The following is a 25879-nucleotide window of genomic DNA, read 5'->3' as shown; positions in this document are numbered from 1 at the left end:
ACGGGTCCTATATAGGGCCTTGGTGTCAAAGCTGACCATGCAGACGTCAGTGATTTAGGTTTATGTGGAGGCTCTTTTTTTTATTATTTATTTATTTATTATACTGATGCTTTCAAGTTCATTCCAAAGGTGTTCTGATGGATTGCTATCAGGGATTTTGTGGGTATCAGACCATTAAGTGTTATACTGTAGTGATTTCTTGTGCCAGCTTACTTATCTCTATTTTCTTCAAGTGTTTTGTGCTCTGGTACATTCAGGGGAATGTGCAGCGTTCAAATAGTCTTTCCTGGCACAAAAACGATAATCCCTTTTAAAGTCCAAATGAAATCGCATTTAGTCGTCCCTTTTTGTAGTCAAAAATGTCAATGTATTATAGATTTTTTTTTTTTAAATGCATTGTTACGTTTTCTATTATTAAAAGGAGGGGGAAAAAAAGGTCTTTGGGGGGGAAAAAAAATCTAAAATGCTCCTTTATTTGTCAGCTGGCTGGAGGGGCGTGTCTGTTTGATTGACAGCTGCTGCCAGCGTCGCACCAGCACCTAACCAGACCAAAGTTTGTAGGTAAACGTACCGTTTAATGCGCTGCTAGCAGAGCATGTGACCCGTCCCGTAACACGGGCCCCCGCCTCGTTTACCAGACTCTGTGGGTGTGAGTTTTATTTTTGCCGCGTCAACGCCAACCATTTCCATACAACCAATGTGTTAATGTGATTAAATTGCTCATTAGGCCAACGAATTGTTAAAGTGCCCCAGGTTGATGCATACGGCTCTAAAACATAGGCTACAAAAATGTTCTTTCTAAATGCACGATGTTTCCGAAGTCACTGAGTAATCGTGTTAAATAATCGTGTAATCATTTTCTTAATCAATATCTAATGTGGCCAACAAGTCCCCCGAAGGCGAGTACAAACAAAACGTGTGCCGGTCCGCGCGCTGAACCAGACAGAGCTACTTTTCAGACTCCAACGGTGATTATCCGAGGGTGTTTGTTTTCACTCTACCTCTGTCGTCTTGGTCTTAAAGTCTTGCCAGTCTGCCCCGATCTGATATACGTAGTTCTGCAACATGGCTGAAATATTTCCCCCCCAACTTGGCAATGTCTCACGAGAAGCAGAAGGACCGTAATTATATTGGCATCTGCCAGAAGCCACATTCAAAGCAGATTTTCTGGCCGACACCCTCGCCTGCTGCACATTTGTTGCTGCGACCGGAGTATTCTCAGATCCCGCTGCCTCGCCCGGCTCCCTCGGCCCTCTGGGCAATCGGCTGTTGGAGCGTTTAATACGGCTCGCTCGTTCAGACGTTGATTTACATCATAGAGAACAATAAAAAAAAATCTAACATTCACAACAATATGCAGGAGAGGTACCATTTGGGGAGGGGGAAAAAAAAAAAGAACTATGACGAAACCTGTGGCATTGGAGCAGCTTGATTAATGTTGTCCTGACCGTCTCTGGGGTTTGAACTGCACACACCTGTTCTCACACCTGCAGGATGTTCTGCTGCCCGCCTCAATGTCTGTGATCACGCTGTTTCCCTCCAGTAGGGTAGCATGTAGATTCTCCGCTCATCAGTCCTGGTTCTGAATCAATTCCCGGGACATTGTGTGATATTCTTGTTGCAGGTGCTCATTTATCTCCATTACAAAATCAGGCAATATTAGCACAGGTAGCGCATTTACTGTGTTCTCATTCATCTTTACACGTGATAATACAGTTCTAGAGTTATTAAGATGTAGTTCATTTTATGGTTTTTAAAAAAGTCTTTCAAATTGTTGCGTGACTCTTCATGCCTCCCTGCCGCCTTTTGGGGAGAAAAAGAACCAGAATATAGAAGAGAAGCATCATCTGCCGCGGGTCTTGTTGAACCTGTAGGCCGTCCTATCCCACGCGGACCTCAGAAAACCTGGCGGACGATCCGTCTAAATGGGGAGCCAGGTGCACTGCAGGACATCAATCGTCTGTGACGGTCCTGTGTTGACAGGCTGAGTGATGTCCAGGCGTCCTTCCCTCTGTCCTCAAGGTGCGAGGCGGCACACTTGACTGATTTGAACGGTCTTTGATCAGTGCGATGCAATTCAGAGTCAAGGTAAAGGACTCCTTAGCAGCGTCGACCCGTGCCTGCTCGGTTCCTGAATAGTAAACGTACTGTTTTACACCACGGCCACTGAGTTTGCATTCTCAAACTCACGCGACCAAAACTACACCCGAAAAATAAAGTGATAAGGAGAGGTCGCAGGTGAGAGTGTGAGACGGGGGAGCGATAGAGAGCCAACACGGTGTCTCTGTGAATGTCTGGAGTGTGTTAAAGAGTGAATGGGAGATAGAGGCAGTCGTGTGTGTGTGTGTGTGTGTGTGTGTGTGTGTGTGTGTGTGTGTGTGTGTGTGATAGAGTGTGTGAGAGGTAGAAAGCACTGTCACATTGAGTCCTCTGGACAGACTCTACTTAGAAGTTGTGTGTGTTTCCGAATTTAAACGCAATAATCAGATTTCTCTCTCAATTTCAAAACTTTAAATCCTTAGGCTCAGGAACTATTTTTAATGGTGTGTGTGTGCCTGTGCGCGTGCGTGCGCGTGTGTGTGTGCGTTCTCTCCCCTCTGCGCTCCGATAGTTTCATTGAGCTCTGTCTGTATCACTTGATATGAAGCAGCAACAGCCTAAATGTTAATAACCGTATCTGTCAGCAAAACTACTGTGTGTGACTTACCACCTGTGGCTGAGCCTCAGGCCCTCAGTAAGCTCCTTTTTATTAAAAAAAATAAATAAAATTGGCACACTGACTACACAAACATCTGCGCGCACACTTAGATTTAAAATCGCTGTCGATCTTGTCCTCCTTTCCGTACCTCAACCTCGTACCTGTGATGAGTCGTCATGTCTGACAGCAGAGACATGACTGCAAGTTCTTTTTTGAGCACAAATTCACATTTACACACTCCTACTTGGACTACAGCTACACACACACACACACACACACACACACACACACACACACACACACACACACACACACACACACACACCATTAGTATCACTCATATTGACGTCCCAGAATAGCTCGAATGAGCTTTTTGTGTCACCCAGACTGACAGTCGGATCCAGTTGTGCGTTCAATCATTCTGCTGACTGCCAGCATAAAGGGCTGTGAAACACTCTGGCATTTTGTCATTGCCTTTTGTGGCTTGACCTTTTTGTGCGGAGTTCGGTCAGAAAAGTCACTCCCTCCCCTGGGTGATCAATAGATGCTGTAAAATGACTCGCTGTGCGCTGGGTGTCTTAAACTCCATTTCCCCTCATTGCTGGTGTTTTACCTCTGGGGACTGGCTTTGTGCTCCAAACATGATTGAGATTGGCATGTTCACACAGGTCAGATGTGAGCGAAAAGAAGCACCACATTGGGATTTCGTTTATTGGCGAGCTGAATGAATCCCACTTTTTCCACACAGCTGGGTTAGTGACCCCCCCCCCCCAATCTTGCAGTTGTACCAGTTTCAGTGTAACTCTGTTTACTTCTGTTTCTCTCGTATCTGCTCCCATTGCGCCTCGCAAGGTCTTTCACCTGGTGTTGACACCATTAAGCGAATAGACTTCAAGTCCCGGTGAGTTTACCGACATTAAAAAAAGGCTACACAGAAGTGTTGTAGAAACGAGATGAATACCTATCTGGACGTTTAATCCTTAGAGCAGCACTGCACCACCTTTTTTTTTTTTTTATTATTTGCTCATGGATGTTAGCTCCGACTGTGAGAGAGACTCTGTCTGAGAACTGTTTAACTTCTCCAGATTCACATTCACATGACATTTAAACAATGCGGAAACAAATAACCATACTGTTTGCGCTAGACTGGTTTCATCGCCGTCGTGTTTGGCCACGACGTGGATTTTCGCAATACCGTAATTACACCATGTTTTTGGTTTTAGCACACACCTATGCTGTGTTCAAAGAACGAGCGACACGGCAACGTTCTCCAAGTCCTTTTCAATGGACGCCGGTGACATGGCGCTAACAACTGATGCCAGGCACAAATCAAAGGTTTTGGAGCTCCTATGATGTGTTGAAGCGTCAACCAATCGTGCGTTTGCTTCACCCTGCTCCATTTAACAACACGACTGCATCAACCAGCGCTTGAGCAACAGTTCAAAGTCGACTCACCGACAAAAGTGGCTGTTTTGTCACTCGTAGTGTGAACACAGCGTTAGACTTTAATCATTTCAAGCTACTTAGAACGAAACGGAAGCGAAGGAAGGAACACTGTGTCCTCCACCTGTTTTAGGTTCATGTGAATCTGGGATCCTGCTTTCGATTCATTTCGTATTTTGTCCACATGGATCCCCCCCCCCCCGTGTTTGCCAAGAAGATGAGCAGCTTCCCTGATGGCTGTGTGAAGTCACGGAGGAGGAAGCAGCTTTCGTGTGAATGAATCGTGTCTCACCTTTTTGACTGAGTGGCCCTGTCCACCTGCCTGTCCATCTGCCTTTCTGTCCTCCTCTTCCACTTTTGCCAGCGCACCAGTAATACACTCTGCCAGCTGCACCCTAACCCCAGCCGAGAAGATAGTTTGTATTTGTTAGTCGCAGACAGGCACACACACACACACACACACACACACACACACACACACACACACACTCACCACTCCATTATATTGCAGGCAGAGTTGGGAAAACTAATCCTTTAGTCACTTCAACAGATGAATGAAGGATAATCAGCACACGGATTACAATGTTGTCCCAAATAATGCTGATGATTGTCGCTATTAAGTCTAAACTTGCATTAAACAAACAGTACTTCTTCACTGCACTATATGTATAAAGAGAACTTGTGATATGTTCTTATTCGTACGATGCACCAGCGTCCTGTAGATGTAATCTGTAATCTGATTATTTATTCTCGTTGTCACCGACTCGTTATCCGAGTGTCAGTATTTAGTTGCCAAGCTGTTGTTTGGAACCTGGACATAGAGAGAGCTTTGGGAAGGTGCCCGTTGTCCGCTGGCTCTGCCGTACCTGCTCAGTCATGTTGGAGCCACCCTGTGTTGCTGCCGCCATAAAAAGGCTTATAGAAAATCGAATCTGCCGTTGTTTTCCTATGAAAGTAATCAGATGATGGTTTATTCTTCTTGGCACGGTCCGCTGCTTCTGAGCAGTTTAACCCCCGAGTGTCCCGAGTGCTATCGTGTGCTTTTAAAAAGATGAGAAATCAAGTCCAAATGGTATTCAGCTTAATGGTGTCAGTAAAGGTAATCTACAGGCTAAGGGTTTAGTTCTCCAAATGCAAAGGTTTATTTGAAAGGTATTGAGAAATCAGTCAAACCAATTAACCAAACGAAACACAAAAACATGCTTTTGTGCTTGATTATATAAACAAACTTGTTTCTCTTTCCTTGCACGACCACACACACACACACACACACACACACACACACACACACACACACACACACACACACACACACACACACACACACACAGTTTCCCATCTCCAAGTCCTGAGTCATGCTGCTGTTTAGCATCTTCTGGTCCGTGGCCCAGGCTGGTCTCTGGTTCCCTGTGGATATTTGACAAGAAGCCAACAGGAGTGTCATCATCCTTTTATCTTCCCTTCTCTCCTTTCCTTCCACCCTACATCAGCTCTCGTCTGTCAAGCCGGTCCCCGGATACGAACAAAGGCAAAAGCAGGGGGACATTCCTTGCTTGCCCGATGCAGCTGATGGAAAAACCACCAGTTCCCAAACATGCAGTGCCCCACATTTGGGACATGCATGGCAATTTATTTTCTATCACTCACCACACAGCCCCGGTGGATTTTTGATAATTCAATTTTTTGAACTCGGCTGATTACCTTATTTAATTTTTCTGTCACAGGTCACCATTTCCACCGGGCTTTGCTGACACGCATTCATTTAAACAGACGCGCACACGAAAAACAAACTCACTCTTCAAAAACACTTTCTTCACCTAGTTCTTCTTTTTCTCTGTTTGTCCCTCCGGGACTTGTTTTGGGTCAGCTCTCTGTGTAGATCCCACTATCTCTACCTCTCTGCAGACTCTAATCTAACCCACACACAGTTCAGTGTGAATGTGTGTGCCACCATATTAGACACAGTCTTGAAATTGGATATGTGGAATAAAAGGACAGCGATATGGCTCTCTCCCTCAGAGCGCAAATTACACTGCAGTCTCCACCAAAACATAAGCAACTGCTAAAAGCAATTTCAGGATGAGCCAACAGCAATGGCTGATTTCATCATTTGAATAGCTGGCCCAGTTGTTTTTAATGGATCCATAAGTACTGTAGCCACATTGTGGAGATAAAAGCAGAGAGCCAGCTGGCTCATTTCTCTAAATTATGGAGATGCAGAGAATAAGTGTAAAGGATTTCTCTGCAACCACAACTAACTTCTCTTCCCTTCCTCTGTCTCCAGATACAAGCTGATTCGCCGACGAGTCATCTGGCTCATAGGACAGTGGATCTCTGTCAAGTTCAAGTCTGACCTCCGACCTTTACTCTACGAGGTCATCCTGAGCCTCATGCAGGATCCTGACTTGGTGGTAAGACAGCGACAGGAAACCGTCAGTGTGTGTTTTTTTTTTTTAATTTTTAGGCAAACTGCTTATTATTATGGAGCAGCCCCCCCCCCCAGAAAACATTTGATTCGTAATGACTGAGTGAAAGTGCACTGACAGCAACACAAACACAGTTCTCAGCTTAACAGCATGGGACCACAGCTATTATGCTGCCGACGTTCTCCAAACAAAGTCAAACACAGTTAGTCGGGGATTGCCGAAAGGTTTTGCCACCATATTTCTCAACATGCTATTTTGTATTTTCTTTTGTCTTTTTTTTTTTTTTTTTAACGGAAATCATTTCTCTGAACAGTTTTGATTAAATAAGCCAAAACTGTTTATTTACTCATTAACATTTCTATTCAGCCTTGGCCTTGATGAACTGCCGCGTGATCCTGTTTGTGGAAAAGTGGCTGTTATTACAGCCTCGTCATCCTCCATTCAAATTACATTTCGCCATCCTTGGGTGTCGCGCCTCATGAGCCATGCACTTGATTGATGTGTTTTCTTTTAACAGAATTTACATGAAGGAATGTGAAAAAGTCCCATGCATTATTTACAATGCAATTCAAAAAATAATCTCACCATTTAGACTGAACCGTTGCGAGTAACTGGGTTCAATCTCTCTGCGTCTAATCGCCTCTCTTACCTCACAATCCGTTTTTGTGTGGAGGAGCTTTGAGGTGCGTCTTTGGTCGCATTCCTCTTTGTTGCAATGCACATAGAAATGTGATTATAATGTAATCAAGATGATTATACACATATGGCAGAGCTCACGCAAACACCGTGCTCTGATCTTATTTGTGATGGATGGAAGCATCCTTATATTAATTAATAATAATTGTATGTCTCTAGTTATGCTGCGTATGATGCATCATCCGTTCTGGGTACTTTGTTTAAATTAAGGGTGCAGGAGCACCCATAGTGACACTAACGATGTAAAGCGGTATAAATAGGTCTGTAGCACCCTCATTTTCATTTCACAGCCAATTACTCTGAAATGGAGCCTGACGCCACGGTCACGTCGGTCACATTTTATTACTTTGGCTTTATCTTAAAATGATATGCAGGCCGCTACAGTGGAATTAAACTTGTGTATGTAGCATTATATTCAATTAGCCAGTTATCTTCTTTGGAATTGCACATTCAGTGGCTCGTTGTTAAGTTCTTCTTTATCAAACTTACATGTCACATTGGTCTCCAGGATATGATTTTATTTTTTAGTGGGTGCATTTAAATGTGAGCAATTACTGTGTTTTCATCACGACGTTTTCCTTTCCCCCTTAGTGGAGCCACACGGATATGGAGATTATTCCAAAAGACCAATTATTTTTGTAACTGCTGAAACCGTGGTCTTAGTTTGACCATCTCACCAAACAAGATCAACATCACTAATACAAATAAATACATAAATTTAAATAAAAAGGCATGGATATTAAGAACAAGTCAACCATCATAAGTAAACAACATGGACAACACTGTCATCATGAACAAAAAAATTGACTAACCATCATCAACACCGTCAGCATCCTCATCAACGAACAGCACCAACACTACTACTACTACTACTACTATTATTACTACTACTACTACTACTATTACTATTACTACTACTACTATTATTACTATTACTATTACTATTATTACTACTACTACTACTACTATTACTACTAGTACTATTACTACTACTACTACTACTACTACTACTACTACTACTACTACTACTACTATTATTACTACTACTACTATTACTATTACTACTACTACTACTATTACTATTACTACTAGTACTATTACTATTACTATTACTACTACTACTACTACTACTATTAGTACTACTACTATTACTACTACTACTATTACTACTATTACTACTATTATTACTACTACTACTACTACTATTACTATTACTACTACTACTATTACTATTACTATTACTACTATTACTACTATTACTATTATTATTATTATTATTATTATTATTATTACTACTATTACTATTACTACTACTACTACTACTACTATTACGATTACTACTAATACTATTACTATTACCACTATTACTAATATTACTATTATTACTACTACTAGTACTAGTACAGAGTACTACTACTCTTACAGTTTCAATGGTCTTTCTTCTCACACGCTCTCTGTTAGATCTCTGACCAGCTTATCAATCCCGTCGTGGCTCCTGATCAATATTGTCCGGGCCAATTAGAACCTCCTGGGCAGAATGAATTATTGATCATAACCCTTTAATGGGCTAATGGAAGAAAAAAAACCTGCCCTCAGTCCAATTGGTTATCAATATCTCTATTGCTTGTTCAGATGGAAAGTGTCCCCCCCAAGGTATCAGATATATTTATCTCTGACATTTCAGTTTCTGTACTTCACTGAAAGGAGTAATCAACAAGAGAAACTTGTAGAGTTGTAGTTTTATTGAAACGGTCAATTGACTGCGTGTGGGCGAAATGATTTTCAGTTGCAGTTTAAGTGACCTGAATCGCATCATTTAATGACAAAAAGTTGGTTAAACTAAAGCCTTTGATTTCCTATAAATGCCACTTCTCGAATGGGAACTCTCTTAATTAAGGATGTGCTTTTTTTGCGGCAGAGAGAACTCTAATCCCTGACTCTATAGCGGCGCGCTTGACTTTGTCTGTGCCGGCCTGATTTTAATACCGTTTTCTTCTCTTGGAACTGCCCCATGTTTTTGCACATTTATTAAAGATTAGTCTGTTACATGAATTCATCTTAAACGTCACCGACATTAAACTGAATATCCCTAATTCAAAACATGTTATTAAAGATACTAACCGGCGGCCTCCAGAAAGATAATATCAGAGTTTGGTGCCTTAATGACGAAAGCATGATCACCTGGCGTCCATTTAGGTGTCTTAAACAATGCTTCTGTTTGTAGGGAGTTATGAGCTGTGTGATATTACTCCTGTTCCTTAAATGGGATTAGTGTAGTCTTAAGTGGCTAAACTGAATCTACTGTGCTCTTTCTTCCTGAGGAGTCTGCAGCGTCTAATGAGGGTAGGTTTTGCAAGGCTGAGGATGAATTGAAGGTACAATCCAGATGTTATTAAAAAATGTTTTTTTTTAATTTTTCTTTTTTTTTTTGAAATTTTAGAAATTTTGTTTTTAGTGTTTTTCTTTATTTACAACTGGTTTTACATGCTTTTTTTAGTTACAGTTTATTATCAGAGATACTTTTGATAAATTTAGATAACAGGTCAAAACTCCAGGAACACTTACTGTCTCTCTCTCACGCACACACACGCACGCACGCACACACACACACACACACACACACACACACACACACACACACACACACACACACACACACACACACATACAGAACCACTTTATTGTTTGGAACAATGCGTTCCATTCTGAATGACCCTGATGAAGACCACAAGCGCTTTGTGCTAAACAAGACAATTGTTCTAAATACTACCAGTGTCCCTCGGGGTTCTGATCTCGTCAAACTTTTTCCATTCTCCATGCACCTTGGAAGCGTGTGAAGTCGTGCCAGAAACCCTGACTCTGCTTCTAGAGAATCGCAGATAATCAGGTCTTTGTGGTTACGTCGCCCCCCGTGGGAGCTTTGTATGTGAGACGGATTATTGGCATCCATCAATGACATTCATGAGCCGAATCATAGATCACAGATGCCAGTTGCTTGCAGCCTTCTATTGTGCCGGTTTTTCTATCCTCATTTCCTCCAATACATTCTCCTTTTCTCTCTTCACAGCTGCAGTCTGCTATGATTTTTGCTCACAGTTTCTAAGTAAAGGCTAAAAAAAAAATATGAGCTCAGTGGCAATTTTAACTCCTTCTGTTTTCAGGGCATTTGCATTCCCAGTGGGAGGTAGTACTATTTTCAAGAATTGGCTGTTAAGCCAGCTTTGACGACATCAAGCTGTGATGTTTCAGTCAACAGTTTGTCCCATTTCTGCTCACTTTTCCTTGACTGCATGGAGACTTTGAGGCGTCCTAAATATGGATATTATTCCTCATGATTATAAGCCCACTCGATCATGTTTTTTAGTTACTGTACAGTAAATGCACTATGCTGACTGGCATCGGTTTTGAAGCACAAACTACTAGAAATTGTTGTTATGATTATTACTAGGAGTTGTGGATTGTAATGAGCCTTTCTTAGGGTCAGAGTTTGTCTTTTTTTTTTTTTTTACCAGCTCACCCGCTGTGTGAGCGGACCGGTTACTTAGACGACACTCAGAGGGAGTGTGACTACATTATATTAATGTTGTAAATTTAGCACCTTTTTAATGAGTAGTTGCCAAGTTGAACTTTTCTTTGGTTTGTTTAGATTCAGTGAGGTGGTTCAACTTCTAATCACTTTTAAATTCAGTTGTGACCTGCTGTTTGAGACTGAATCATGATGTGAGGCAGCCTGAATTATTTTCCAACATTGTGTGTGTGTGTGTGTGTGTGTGTGTGTGTGTGTGTGTGTGTGTGTGTGTGTGTGTATTTTTAATAAATCCATCCGAGTATTTCATCAAGCAATCTATTATCTTCTACACTTTACTGTGGAATTGGAATGCAGTTTCTCTCATTAGTGTTTGAATTAGCACTGATGGTGGCTGATGGGCCTCGTTCATCAGCACACTCCCTCTGATGCTCCTTCATGTAGGCAGCAGTACTAAAACATTATTCTGTGTTTTATTATCTTTTAAACAATTTGGAAATGTGTACATCTCTAAATCAAACTCTGTGTCTATTCAACTTAAAGATCTTTATTATCTTCAATGTACATTTTACTGTTTCTTTCTCATCGTCATATTTGGACATAGTGTTTATTAAATGATTGTAAATGGAGGGCAGTTTAAATCAAGATTATGACTTGAAGGAGGCTTTCGTGTCTCTATGAATAAATTGGCAACTTTCTGCCATCATTGCTGTTCACCTTAGAGAGAGGATAAGTTTGTCTCTGCCTTGTTGAGAGGACATTACCAAGCATGTTAAATGTCTTGTATAAAGGAGTTACACAGATTCCATATGGATTATGCAAATAGTTCATAGAAATGTGTTTCTAAAGACTCGATTTCACACCATATGCCATGGAAGCGTAGCTGTAGTTCTTCTCCTGGTGTCCAGATCTTCTACTTTACTCTCCAGAAGGGAAGTAAGGGCTTTTGTTACAAGTGTAAAACATTGATGACAGACTCTCCTTTGACAGAACCATGTTGAAGTTTGATTATTGCAGTGTTATTGTGGACAGACGGTATCACAGGCAAGCCTGGGAGTCGTCATCCAGTTTAAAGCTGAGATCAGTAACTTTACCTTGCAGCTGTGGCACTTTGTGCGCTAAAGATGTGGAAGTCGTTTTTGTGAAAGTCGTTTTTTTTTTTTTTTAAACTTGCTACTTATTTTAAATCGTTCACTTCAAAATCAGGAACCGATGCCAGCTAGTGAAGTGTGATACTACTGAGTTTATGCTTTTGGTTTGATCCACAAAAAATATGAGCATGGTGCAAAATAAGTAACATCCAGGAAGCTGAGACGTACCTTTGAAGTGAGATGATCGGCATCAAAAGTATGAAGACCAACTCCAACCACTTCAATGGAGACAGCTTGTGTGTTTATAGGAGACTAAACCACAAATACGGCAATATTAATGATTTATGACACATTTTCTTCCTGCAAATATGTGCTGTCGTCCAAGATAACATGATTATGATCTAGGGCAGGGATGCTCAACTTGCTTTGCCTGTGGGCCACTTTTGCAGCCAGTTAATAAACAAACATTGAACATATTTATCAGATAAAATAAATAAACATTAAATGGCCCATAACTCATCTTTCTTGGACATTTTTTTTATTTTCAAATGAATATGTGAAAGTTCAGAGCTTAGCCTGAAACTCTGTTGGGGGTCTGGGGGGATCCTCCCCTGCAATTTTTTTTAATTTAAAGCTACTACAAGGAACTTTCATCTTGTTGATTTTTGCAGCCCCAGTGGACAAAAGTGGTAGAGTTTACGAGCGTCACAATCCCTTTAAGAAAAAACATTTTACTTTCATTTTATCTGCAGCAGGGTTTTGACAGTCTGCCCCTCTCAGTCCTGGTTCTGGTTCTGCCGTGCCTTCATTCCCTTCCAGCGGACCCAGCACTACGGCCTGGGTCTGCAGCAGCGTGTTGTCGGCGGAGCAGTGAGGCGGAGCTCTCCTCCTCCCATCGGAGCTTCTGATTGGAGGTCGAAGGCTGCAGTGAAGCCGTATCTGGGTCCGTCTGCAGCGGGCCGGTTGCTGCAGAAGGGGTTACGCTATGCAACTAGAAAAAAAAAAATACTCTAATCGCCCCTTGGAAAGACCAGGGTATGAGTCATAGGACCTAAAGACTTCAGAAATAATGTAGCTGTGGTAGGAAATTAAGATAAAAGTCAAATACGCCTGAAGGTATGTGGACTAAAATGGCATTATAAAATTTGCAAAGACCTTTCATAGTTTGAATAATGGTGTCTCACACACACACACACACACACACACACACACACACACACACACACACACACACACACACACACACACACACTGACCCTCACTTATCCACCCGTAACATGGACGTTTCCACCTCCGTCTCCGACACAGCTAGATCGCTCTGTTGGGGTCTGTGAGGGTGGAGGGGACGGCTGTTGCGTTCAGCTATTAAAAGCTTTTGCTATAGCGAGAGCTCGCCGTGGTCGTTCTGAGGCTGCCATTAACGGAGAGTGTAATTATGTGTTTTTTTTTCTTTTCAATGTTTGGTTGAATTGCATTATGTGCAGCTGTGGCAATCTTCTGTTCATGTTTATGTATTTCTATATTTCCGTTGCTCTCGGTCTTCACTTAGTTCACTACAAACTCAGTAAGTCTTTTCTCTCTCCGGCGTTGACCAACGTTACAATCCAGACGCGCTGATAAAGGCTCCATTTCAATATGCTTTTCAAAATTAACCGTGTTTTTATCTGTTATTTTCTCAGGTGCGGATTGAAACGGCTACAACCCTGAAGCTCAATATCCTTCTTGTACTCGTATATAATTTTTTAGGGCGTCATTTTTTGCGTGAGTTCTTTTCCATGCCAGAGCAAATGAAGAATGTTTTCGTGTGTGCCGATGAACTGCTTGCATTCTTATCCTAAGCAATTCGATTTCATCCTTAACTCACGATCACCTGTTGACGACTTTGAGTTCCGGACAGAGCAATTCCTCCCGGTGAGTACATCTATCACTGACGTGGAAATGACTACGCATGCTTTTAATTCAATGACAAGTAGTAAACGTATCGCAGTATTCAACTGATACATTCCCCCCATTTCCAACCCTTAAAACCTCCTTTCTTCGTTTAGTACCTGGAGTCTATCTTCGGGCTGCTCTTCCAGTTGTTGCAGCAGGTGACGGAGTGCGACACTAAGATGCAGGTGCTCCATGTCATCTCCTGTGTCATCGAGAGAGTCAACATCCAGGTGAGATTTGAGATATCAAAAATACAACTAGTTGAAACAATTCGTTTTATGATCTCAGTCGCTAGTTTTAAGTCTTCTTTCATTTAGCCTAAAATAGACAGGAGAACAGGGTATGCTTTAGGGCGGGGCTACCTTGTGATTGACAGGTCGCTACCGCATCCCGGTTCTGGGAGTTGTCCGTGTTTGCATCTCACCACCCTTTGTGTTCAGTTCATGAAAGTTAATTATAACATTTTCATCGCCCCAAAAATGTCTTTTTTTTTTAGGGTTCAGTTGTGCTTAGCTCCGCCCTCTCGTGTCACTTCTGGTTGCAAAAAGCCAAGATGGCGACATGACTCACAAACCAATGGGAGATGTCACGGTGACCGCCTCCCCTTCTTGTATCCAGTCTGTGGTTCCACATATATTCTGCAGCTGCTTGGTGAAGAATAGCACTGCACAAATTGTGCTCATCGATTCGCACTCTGCAGGAGACACGTGGAGCTATAAAAAAAAAAGACACAAGACAGATACAAACCATCCGTCATCCTGCCCTAGCCCCAGACCCCCAAAGATGAAATAATCCTCTGTCCTCTACAGATAGCTAAACACTGATGATTTGTCACATGCTGAGACACCACAAGGCCTGAGGCAGCCCTTGTTTGGACGTGCGATCTCTCATTTACCGCGATGACACAGTCTCCCGTCTGCCACAGCAGTGCTTTTGTGGCCATATGGAATTTTATTATTTTCTGAGCATCCAATAAGTCGTTCTAATCCACCCCTTAAAAAACTGACCTTCCTCTTGACCCCCCCCTCCAGGCTCCTTTCAGATCCGTTTAAGCACCTTCTTTTAAACGTTCCCTCGACTTAAATCTCTTACAGAAATGGCTTTTCATCCTCGTGAACTGTCAGTCCGCTTAAGTCGGCCTCACTCGTTGGCCCTGGCTAAACTTCTCGAGACAGCGGAAGTCCCATTAATATTCAAACTCTTGTCACGAGGGATTGCAAACCCACAAAGAGTGGCGGCAGCCGTGAAAACTAGACAGTGACACCAAGAGTGCAGCTTGTGTTGAAATGAACATGATGACAGATATGATGAGATTTAGCTCCTTTCTCTGCTTTCAGTGTCACAAAAGTTACCCCAGGCTGGTTTCTGGGTCTGTTTTTCTCACATTTTTTTTTTTTTTTTTTTTATCTTTCCTCCTCAAGGCTGTATGTGATATTTCATTTTGTACTGTTCCCTCTGCCCCTAGCCGACTCCTTTTTATAAAGGTGTAATGGAGCAAAAAAAAAATCCCAGTGCGGGGTCTGCCGCCCGTCCGCGTAGATGCTTCAGGCTAGACGAAGGGGTTGGCACGAGTCGGCGCCAAAAAAAAGGGCAGAAAACTTTTCTGGGGGGGGGGTGTCACATTTTTCTTGAAGCTGGTATATATTTTTAAAATGCATACTGAAGAATGATAATGTTACTTTACACACTTTTACTTCTGATTGCTGTAGCTGTCATGGATCGACACACACACACACACACACACACACACACACACACACACACACACACACACACGTGTCAGCCAGATCGTCTTCCATGAGCGCTTTCACAGACTGTGTGGTTGAGGCATCAAGAGATCACCTCAGTGGAGATTTCTTTCTGTATTTTTCAAACAGCCTGTCCAGTATTTTCTTTTCACATCTGTTCCACTGAGGCATGTTTTGAAGCTTCTGATTTTGGTTGAGAGAGTGGCATAGGATAAGGGAATGTTAAAAAAAAAGAAGCAAAAAAACATACAAAGTGTTACATTAACTGCGTAGCGGCTCACTTTCCTTTTATGCTGCATACTGAGAGTTACCACACTTTCAGGCCAAATAAGCTTTCTCTGCTCGAGTCTTTTCTTGGTGTGTTCAGGCATCTGAGCATCCACAGAAGACTCTTAACATAAGTTTGATCCTAGTTAAATATTTGAACTGTGTTGGACGATGCTGGCTTTAATCTCGCGGTGTGTGTTTTTTTGCTTCTAATGTTCCGTTTCCCCACTGCTTCAGATCCGGCCGTACGTAGGCTGTCTGGTGCAGTACCTGCCGCTGCTCTGGAAGCAATCCGAAGACCACAACATGCTTCGGTGTGCCATCCTCACCACACTCATCCACCTGGTGCAGGTATGGCTCACCCTCAACTTTCCCGCTGTTAGCGCATAATGTTAACGAAAGGCACACAGACGCTCAGTGTTCACGCGCCAGATCGTCCTAGTCTGCCGAGCAGAATCCACCGAGTGTGTTACGTTTATGCACCACCTGCAGGCAGTGAGCGTTACAGCTGCAGTGTCCTGTTCAGCCGTTATCTTTCTGTGTGTGTGTGTGTGTGTGTGTGTGTGTGTGTGTGTGTGTGTGTGTGTGTGTGTGTGTGTGTGTGTGTGTGTGTGTGTGTGTGTGTGTGTGTGTGTGTGTGTGTGTGTGTGTGTGTGTGTGTGTTTTTTACGCCGTCCACCTGTTGGCACAACAAACCTCAGTAAATGTCAACTACCTAAATTTAAATGCCGTTAAGCTAGAACCACCAAACATTGTTGATTCGAAGGGAAATGAAACACTAATGAAAGAATGCATCACCTGTGGAAGGGATAGGCGTCAGGCTTTACTAGACTAGACGGCACTGCTCAGCAGTTCAAAACTAGGCGTTTGCCTGTGCCAGTCAGACAGAAATCTGCCTCAACAAACTCACCACTCGCATGTTTTTTGATCCACAACACACATTTGTCTGGCTCACCTTTTTTTGTTTTGCAGCGAGCCAGCTCTCAGAAATAACGAGAAATAAACCAAACGGCAGCAAAAAACGCTATATTGCAGGGATTACAAACTGAGGCTCAACTTTAAAAGCATGGCTCTGTGGGTTAGAAATCTCCTTCAATTTCAAGTGTGTTATGTTTATTGTGAGTGGGCTTACCAGGCGACAGGTGGGACCGTTCTGTGGATCTCGCGCTAAGTGTAGTTTTGCTTGTCTGGCCACATTTTTACTTACGCTGACTTCCAAAAACGTCTGCTAGGGAGACCCGGGTCAGACGCTTTTGTGACAACAATTTAAATGCGTTTATTTCCACCTTGCCCTCACCTGCCAGAAATTGTGACTTGACTGGATGAGGCTATCTGGGGAGACGCTCTGTCTGGCTGTTCATGCTTTGTTATTTTCACACAAGGAGTATATATATTAGTGAGCCACAGATAAAAACGTTTAAAACTCCAGTGTTAAGCGTCAAAGCGCTATCTAAAGATTCTGTTGTGTCTGCGGGGCAGCTTGTATCATATTTTAGTTGCGATTATTTCCCTACGATATCAATCGGCTTTCTCACTGAAGTTAAGAGAAAGTAGCCCGAGTCAGAAGCTTCCCCCCCCCCGGCGCACTGGAGCAGCCCGTCTCAGCCTGCAGAGAGATTTGGACCTCAGTGTGACTGCCGCTACATTACTTCACAGTGGGAGATGAAATGCTCAGTGATGAGAGGCGCACTCCCTTTTGAAAGACTAACACGAGTACACATCTGGCAAACCGTGGGAGGCTCTGAAGGTCTACAGCCGAAGGGGGGCTTGGATTAGCAAATCGTGGAACCACATACTAATGTAGATTTTAATATCGTGCTGATGGAAGTCTGGGGGAAGTTCTGAAGTTACAACTTGGTTCAAATTAGTTCAAAGATTATCTTTTTTTCAAATTTAAGACGCAGTTTGTTACATAAAACTCCCAAAACATATACTGGTATACTGTAAGCTGTGGATGCACATTTGATCTATTTTTTGTCATAAAATCTGTAATTGTGAATTATATTATATTGTTGTATGGAAATGCAACTAACATTTGTCGAGGTGAGGGTAAAGATCCCCTATTTTGCCAAATGAAGCTTTAGATAATCAGTTAACGCAGTATATTTTGTATATGAATGTAACCAAATGGATAAAGTCTGCTAATAATAACAAAGATATTACAGATATATGTAATAATAAAGAATAATAGAACATTATTGGTACTTAAACTCACCAACAGTTATCAGTAATATGGGAAAATTAGAAAGATGTGTACTGTTCAACTGTTTCATACCTTCCCCACAGATACAGTGATGTGAAAAAGTATTTGCCCCCTTCCTGATTTTTTATTTTTACACTTGAATGATTCAGACAGAAATTCAAGAACAGATGAGAAACAAAGTGATTGACATGTATCAGTCTGGAAAGGGTTGCAAAGCCATTTCTAAGGCTTTGGGACTAAATGCAGAAGACTTGGAACAGTGGTGAAGCTTCCCAGGAGGGGCCGGCCTTCCAAAATCACTCAAGAGCGCATCGACGACTCATCCAGCAGATCATAGACCCCAGAACATCATCTAAAGAACTGCAGGCCTCACTCGCCTCAGTTAAGGTCAGAGTTCATGATTCAACAATAAGAAAGAGACTGGGCAGAAATGGCACCCATGGGAGAGTTCCAAGGCGAAAGACACTGCTGAGCAAAAAGAACACAAAGGCTCGTCTCACATTTGAGCCAAAAAAAACATCTTGATGATCCCCGAGACTTTTGGGCAAATATTCTGTGGACTGACGAGACAAAAGTTGAACTTTTTGGAAGGTGTGCGTCCTGTTACATCTGGCGTAAAACTGACACAGCATTTCATAAAAACATCATCATACCAACAGTCAAACATGGTGGTGATGGTAGTGTGATGGTAGACCTGGACGACTTGCCATAATCGATGGAACCATGAGTTCTGCTCTCTACCAGAACATCCTGAAGGAGAATGTCCGGCCATCAGGTCGTGACTTCAAGCTCAAGTTCTCTTGGTTTATGCAGAAGGACAATGATCCGAAACACACCAGCAAGTCCACCTCTGATTGACTCAAGAAAAAGCACAATGAAGGTTCAGGAGTGGCCTAGTCAAAGTCCGGACTTAAATCCGGTTTGAGATGCTGTGGCGTGACCTTAAAACGAGCCGCTTCTGCTCCAAAACCATCCGATGTGGCTGAATTAAAACAAAAGAAGAGTGGGCCAACATTCCTCCACAGCGATGTGAAACACTCATTGCCAGTTATCGCAAACGCTTGATTGCAGTTGTTGCCGCCAAGGGTGGCACAACCAGTTATTAGGTTTAGGGGGCAATTAGGTTTGGATAGCTTTCCTCCCTTAATACATGAAATCATCATTTAAAAACTGCATTTTGTATTTACTCGGGTTATCTTTGTCTAATATTACAATTTGTTTGATGATCTGAATCACAAAAATGCAACAAAAAAAAATCAGGAAGGGTGCAAAATACTTTTTCACATCACTGTAGATATGAGGAGGGAAGCAGACGAATCGTAACGCTGCACATACATTTCATCCAGCACACAAAGTACTGGATGACCAGCTATCATTCCAAAAAGAGTGTGAGTGTATGTACTGTACTGTATATTAAAGTGTGACGGAGATGAATAGAAAGGTTTTCTTCTGGCTTTCAGCCTCCATGTTTTTTAAGAGACCACTGTAATTGAATCTATCCGCTGTGTTTGATGTAAAGAGTTTTTAAGTGTTGAACCGTGTTCCCAGCGGCGCCGTCTCTGGCCGTGGTTCTTCATCAGTAAAAAGCAAAAACGTGGCGCAGTAGAGCTCAAGATGACCGTCCCCGTCGTCATCCGACCATTATAGCCGCATACTTAGGTCCAGCGCATGTGGAACAAACGGGCCGGCCTGCGCGTTACACTTTATTAGCAATTCTTCCCAAAGGAGCATTACATCATCTCTTACTCACCCCAGTGCGATCAGAAATGTCATTAAAAAGTGTATGAGCCATAGAAGAAGAACGAGGGCAGAACAGACATCTTCCCTCCAAATCAACAGAGCAGGAAGGTCAGAGACTCGTATGCGTGGCGTTGCCGTTTCTATGCTCGACGCACCGTGACGAGCGCCATTTTCTTTTCTCGAGTCAGATGACCACTGAATGGACATTGAGCTAGAATCGTGCAGTTGTACCCGAGCCTTTTCTCAAACAATTGGTGTTTTTAAAAAGAGCCATAAAATGAACATCAAAATTCCCTCAACAGATTTTTTGCACCTTAAGGCGCGACTATAGCAGCCAAACGTACGAAGAAAAAAGTAGCACTACTTCTGACTCCGTGTTATGCTTGCTGTGAGACACGCGTCGTATATATTGTAAGAACGAGGGACAGCGTGCTCCGTCAAGGTGAGCCAGAGCTTCTGAATGTCGGGGAACACCCACTGAGCCTGAAGCACATAAAGTGCACTTCTTGAAGCCCTCCGGTCTGCTTTTCTTTTTTTTTCTTTTTTTTCTCTTCGGGTTTTCTCCTAATTTGCCATTGACTTCCTCACAGGGCCTGGGGTCAGAGTGTAAGAACCTGTACCCGTTCCTTCTTCCTGTCATCCAGCTGAGCACCGATGTTTCCCAGCCGCCGCACGTGTATCTGCTGGAGGATGGACTGGAGCTCTGGTATGGACCCGCACGTTGCATATGCACTACACATTTATAAATCATAGAACGGAACTTTCTTTACGAGGAACTTGGTGATCTCACATCCTCCCTCGCATGTCAGACCACACAACATCCATACTACAATTAGAGCTCTCTCTCTCTCTCTCTCTCTCTCTCTCTCTTCCCTTTCTCTGTCACTCAATTTATTAAGACCTTTTCTATTGTTTTATTAGTCATCCTCATTTACTGACTCACGTTGAGTCCACACATGGCAACCAAATTGAAACACTTTGCAGATAACTGGGCTCACCGTGAAATCTCTTTTTCGCTTCTTCACAGACACCTTTCTCTCCAGGTGCGCGATGAAGCGGTCGATAATTCATGCGCCTCACGGTCTTGCCTTTATGTTATTTGTTTTGGTCAACGTTAAGATATCTGGAGAATCTGCTGCTGCGGTGACAGTACGCTGACTTTTGTAAATGCGTTACAACCGCTAAAGGTTTGGTTCAGCAGAGGAGGATTTGCCGGGTTGCCCATCATCCCTGCTTAATGTGTTTTTTTCTCCGTCTGTGGCGAGCTGCAGTGTTCAGCGTGATGTTAGCACTTGTAGTACAATGCCACAGTCTTATGTCTCTGTCCCGCCTCTTATTCTGCCTCATTAACAATCATGACCTATTCCTTTGCTTTGTTTACAAAGTCAATGTCATTTTCTTTTATCTTTTATCAGCTGATTTCTCTCTCTCTCTCTCTCTCTCTCTCTCTCTCTCTCTCTCTCTCTCTCTCTCTCTCTCTCTCTCTCTCTCTCTCTCTCTCTCTCTGTGGCTCTCTCTCTCTCTCTCTCTCTCTCTCTCTCTCTCTCTCTCTGTGGCTCTCTCTCTCTCTCTCTGTGGCTCTCTCTCTCTCTCTCTCTCTCTCTCTCTCTCTGTGGCTCTCTCTCTCTCTCTCTGTGGCCCTCTGTCGCTCTCTCTCTCTCTCTCTCTCTCTCTCTCTCTCTCTCTCTCTCTGTGGCTCTCTCTCTCTCTCTCTCTCTCTCTCTCTGTGGCTCTCTCTCTCTGGATCTCTCTCGCTCTCTCTCTCTCTGTGGCCCTCTGTCTGTCTCTCTCTCTCTCTCTGTGGCTCTCTCTCTGGATCTCTCTCTCTGGATCTCTCTCGCTCTCTCTCTCTCTGTGGCTCTATCTCTCTCTCTCTCTCTCTCTCTCTCTCTCTCTCTTTCTCTCTCTCTGGCTCTCTCTGTGGCTCTATCTCTGTCTCTCTCTCTCTCTCTCATATATATGCATTCAATCAGTCATGCATGGCTCTGCTTTTTGAGTAGTTGTAGGTGAAATCATACAACTACTACAAGTTTAGAGACACACACACACTTAGTAGCAGTGATCATGTCAGTGGATCACACTGAATAAATTACTTTGACAATCCGCTGCCATACGAGTAGAGAACTGATTAGTTATTTTGTTCATAAAATGTTTTTTTAAACCCAACCCATTATAAGTGACAAGAGCCCATATGACTGTATAAAATGGGACTTTTTCAGTTTTTTCTTTTAGAACTGAATGTGAACTGTCGACATTGTGTCAGTATACTCTCTGATTAATTAACCAATCATCAGATTTTGTTTCTATTTATCAGATTTTGCATTACTCTGAGCCAAACCGCTAACATTGCCTTCCTCTGCCTCCTTCTCTTCCCCTTTTCTTTTTTCTTTTACACCCTCTTCATGTATTATTTCTCTCCGCCTTTGTGATGCCCATGTTCTTTTCTTCTTCCTGCCTCTGTAATTTGTCCTGCTGTACCTCTCTGCCCATTTTCTTTTGCCACCTCTAATCTATATCTTCGCTTTTCTGCTTTCTCCCAACTTTCCCCATTTTCTGTTTTATTCTCTCCTTTGCCCTCTGTCTGTTTCTCTCTTCTAATTTGTGTTTTTTTTTTTTTTTACTTTACCTTCCACCTGCTCTTCTCTCTCCCCTCCCTCTCATCATGCAGGTTGGTGACTTTGGAGAACAGCCCAGCCATCACCCCGGAGCTGCTCAGAATTTTCCAGAACATGTCAGCCTTGCTGGGTGAGCTCACATGAGAGTTCTTTGTTTGCTAGTCTGTCTTGCTATGTGTGCGTGTGTTTCTACTTCAGTGTGTGATTTGCATGCAAATGAGTTAGGATTTCCCTCCCACACACACACACACACACACACACACACACACACACACACACACACACACACACTTTATGGAGTTTAGCATTAACATATACATTTAATTAGTGGTCGGAACAAAAGGTATCACAATAACACAATAGAATTGTGCTTCTATGATGCATTGTTGCGTTTTGAGCCAGGTGAAACTATGGCTTCCTGTGTAGCAGGGATGTGCGTTTTGATTCTGTGTGCGCGTTCAGAAGAGAGACACAAAACAGCGAGCGGGGAAGAAGCTGTGCAATCTGAAAGAACGTACCGGCGTTACGTGATCAAATACTTTTAAATCACAAGAGAGGCGGAGAGAACGAGGACAGAGAAGTTGATGCAATCCACGGACATGGACTTTACTCTCATAGTGTTATCACTTCTGGGTAGTGTAGCATTCAAAGATCACCGTTGTGGCATTGCGGTACCCTCAAGGCAGCGGTGCCGCTACTCTGGGTCTGAAGGCAGCTGTGAGTGGTGGCAGATTGAATAGAACTGGCTGGATGATTTATCACAGGCCGGGAGCGTTGGGACACCTCACTTACTGTAGTCTGTAGAGGTGTGTAGTGTGTGTGTGTGTGTGTGTGTGTGTGTGTGTGTGTGTGTGTGTGTGTGTGTGGGACCTTCAGTGTTATGAGGAACCGTATTGATTCGGTGCTCCTGCACATAATGAGAGAGTCAGACTAATATGAGCACTAGTGTAGCCTGGCTTACTGGAGCATTTGATGTCGTGTGGATCGGGAATCCGCGAGACACAGACGAGCAAAAGGGACTCAGAGAGACCGTTCCAGATGGACGAATCGGAGAGAGGAGGCTTGTGAAACGTAACAAGCAGCAGGTGGATGAAAAGTTCTGATTCGGGAAGCGAGGGCAGGGACATTGAATGACAAAGTGGCCAACTGTAGTAAAGGTTCCACAGTGGAGCGCTCTGAGGAGCTTCAGACATGGATGGACGGGAAGATAAGAGAGGCCCTTACTTCTATCTAGTGCGAAACAGGAAAGGTAAACAAAGGCTACGAAAAGTAAAGGAAACATTCTTTTATATTTTTAACATCTTTTCCATGGAGACAATAGTCCTAATAGTCCCCTGTTCAGATTTAACCGACGCCATCGCAGCGTCCACGCTAATCTCCCCAGGAGCCGCCATTGTTGTTTAGAACAAACGGGCGCTTCTCTGTGTCGTCTCCGTCATCTCGCGCACACGCCCGTAGCTGCCAGCGGCTCCTCGCGTGACGCCGACCGGACCGGTCCGCGCTCTGGCTCGCCGAACGCAAACGCATCACTGGAAGCCCGACAGCGGGGCGTCTGTATCGTAGTGGAACCGCTCGGTCGGAAAAGTGAAGCCAATGCAGAAGTGCTTTCAACTTGCGCGACTCGTCTGTAGGGATGGGTTATCGTTTGGGTTTTTTCCGATACCGGTGCTAAAACGATACTTTTAAAACGATACCGGTGCCTAAACCGATACTTTAAAAAAACAAACGCACAAAACGACGATTGACGACATTAAAGAAAGGATTTTTTTTATTGCCACGGCAATTTTTCTTCAAATTGAACAATATATTAACTGTTTGAAGTATACTATAAATACAAAACACTTGGCTTCAAACTACAGCTTCAAACTTTTTAACTTCAAACTATGAACAATATATTAACTATTAACAACAGTTTACAGTATACTTAAATAAATATAAATACACTTCAGCAATTCTTTTGCAGAAATATGAGCATATTTGCCTCGGCACCGAAAGGCACCAAAAGGAAGCAGCGAACGTATTTCAGTCGGCTCAGGCACCAAAAGGAAGCACCGAAATCTGCGTTGAGTTTCGGTCCGGTTGGCACCGGTCGTATAGTGAGGTGATGCGTTAGGACCTCATGCCCACGTCCACCTTGGGTCTAGATTACCTCATGGAAATTGCTCGCTTTTGTGACCTGATTTTTGCTCACTATTATATCACCGCCCGTGTTTACTCCGGAGACGGGCAATTCTCTCCTTTTGTCAACATTTGGTTTCAGCTGGAGATGCTTTTCTCCGGCGGTGACAGACACATTAAAGCAAAGAAAAGGAAAAAAAGCTTTCACATCTCTCCAGATACAAGCTAACGGCATTTCATTAGTAAAGTTTAAAAAACAAACAAACACAAAATGATAGTCAAAAGTCTTTTGTCCCTTTTGTACATTCATGAGGAAAACATTTAAGCAGTTTTAAATGCTCTCCTGTGTCTACAATTGATCTAGATCCTTAAGAGACATTAAGATCCTTAATGCATTTTAATCTGTGGTGGTATTCTCCATATCATTTACTATGATAAGAATGATTTAAACACCCAATCCCATCATATCAAGAATGACTTTGTATGTTCAAAGCACGTTAATTGCATTGAATGTAAACACGGTTGTCAATGGAAGTATGAAATTGATAAGCTACGGTCACAGGTCGGTTTTAAAATCCATGTCATTTTAACACTGAACACGAAAAATAAGTGGAGGATCATTTTACATTCAACAATCATGCATTCATTTACATATATTGATGAAAAATCTCACAGGGGAAATTTGTCCTTTTTTTTTTTGTGTCTGTCATCGTCTTTGGCTGCTTTTCACCGGGACATTCGCCGGTTCATTCATTTTGGTCCGTGGAGGGGATGGGGGGGGGGGCATTGAGAGAGTCTGGGCTCGGCTCGGTGTCGCCGCTTGCCAGGTGTGTGGCCTGGACCGCCCGATAAAGAGCCCCGCTCCATCACTGCTAAAAATGGAGCAGCAAATTCCCTAATTAGAATGTCAAGAGCTCTGCCTCGGCTAAATTGTTCGACTAGCGGCGCGTCCGGTATCTCTGCCACCGCGCTCTGAACCAGGACACATTTCAGCGACTACTGACTACCCCCCCCCCCCCCCCCCATTCATGTCAATGCCATCGTTAAGAAACTCAACACGTCGTGCTGTTTCACTGTAAAAGGCTACTGAGCTGCTAGAGGGCTTCAATCTGAAACAGACTGAGCAAATGTTGAGTTTCCTTTTTAAAAGCAAAGAGCAGCAACAGCTAATTTACACATAATGGAGAACCAGAAATCAGAAAACATGAGGGCTTCTTAGCAAAAATGTGAAGAGTATTCTTATAAAACATGGGAGATCAAGAATAAAGGTCTGTGTCTATTAATAGCCCTCAGTCTTCTTGTTTATCAATAGCAAAAGAAATAGAAAAATAGCATTCACAATTCACAGAAATCCACTATGATGCCTACAAATAGCT

At 43.0% G+C, this 25879-nt stretch overlaps 1 protein-coding gene across 1 annotated transcript in view; it reads left to right on the top strand.

The window, feature by feature from the left end:
* Positions 1 to 22767, top strand: part of ipo11 (importin 11) — a 63403-nt gene extending 40636 nt beyond the window's left edge. Inside the window, exons 16-22 of the mRNA XM_068703496.1 lie at positions 6426 to 6552; positions 13560 to 13593; positions 13751 to 13791; positions 13926 to 14042; positions 16065 to 16178; positions 20361 to 20476; positions 22439 to 22767. Coding sequence (XP_068559597.1) covers positions 6426 to 6552; positions 13560 to 13593; positions 13751 to 13791; positions 13926 to 14042; positions 16065 to 16178; positions 20361 to 20476; positions 22439 to 22529 — 640 coding nt within the window. The 3' untranslated portion in view covers positions 22530 to 22767. The remainder of the gene's footprint in view (positions 1 to 6425; positions 6553 to 13559; positions 13594 to 13750; positions 13792 to 13925; positions 14043 to 16064; positions 16179 to 20360; positions 20477 to 22438) is intronic.
* The last annotated feature ends 3112 nt before the right edge of the window (positions 22768 to 25879 follow it).

This window comes from Cebidichthys violaceus, unplaced genomic scaffold (assembly GCF_023349555.1).
Source record: "Cebidichthys violaceus isolate CVI_PGR_0920_01 unplaced genomic scaffold, fCebVio1.0.p SCAF_9, whole genome shotgun sequence".
Lineage (NCBI taxonomy): Eukaryota > Metazoa > Chordata > Actinopteri > Perciformes > Stichaeidae > Cebidichthys > Cebidichthys violaceus.
The sequence above is the reverse complement of the archived record's forward strand: the minus strand, read 5'-3'. Positions and strand labels throughout refer to the sequence as shown.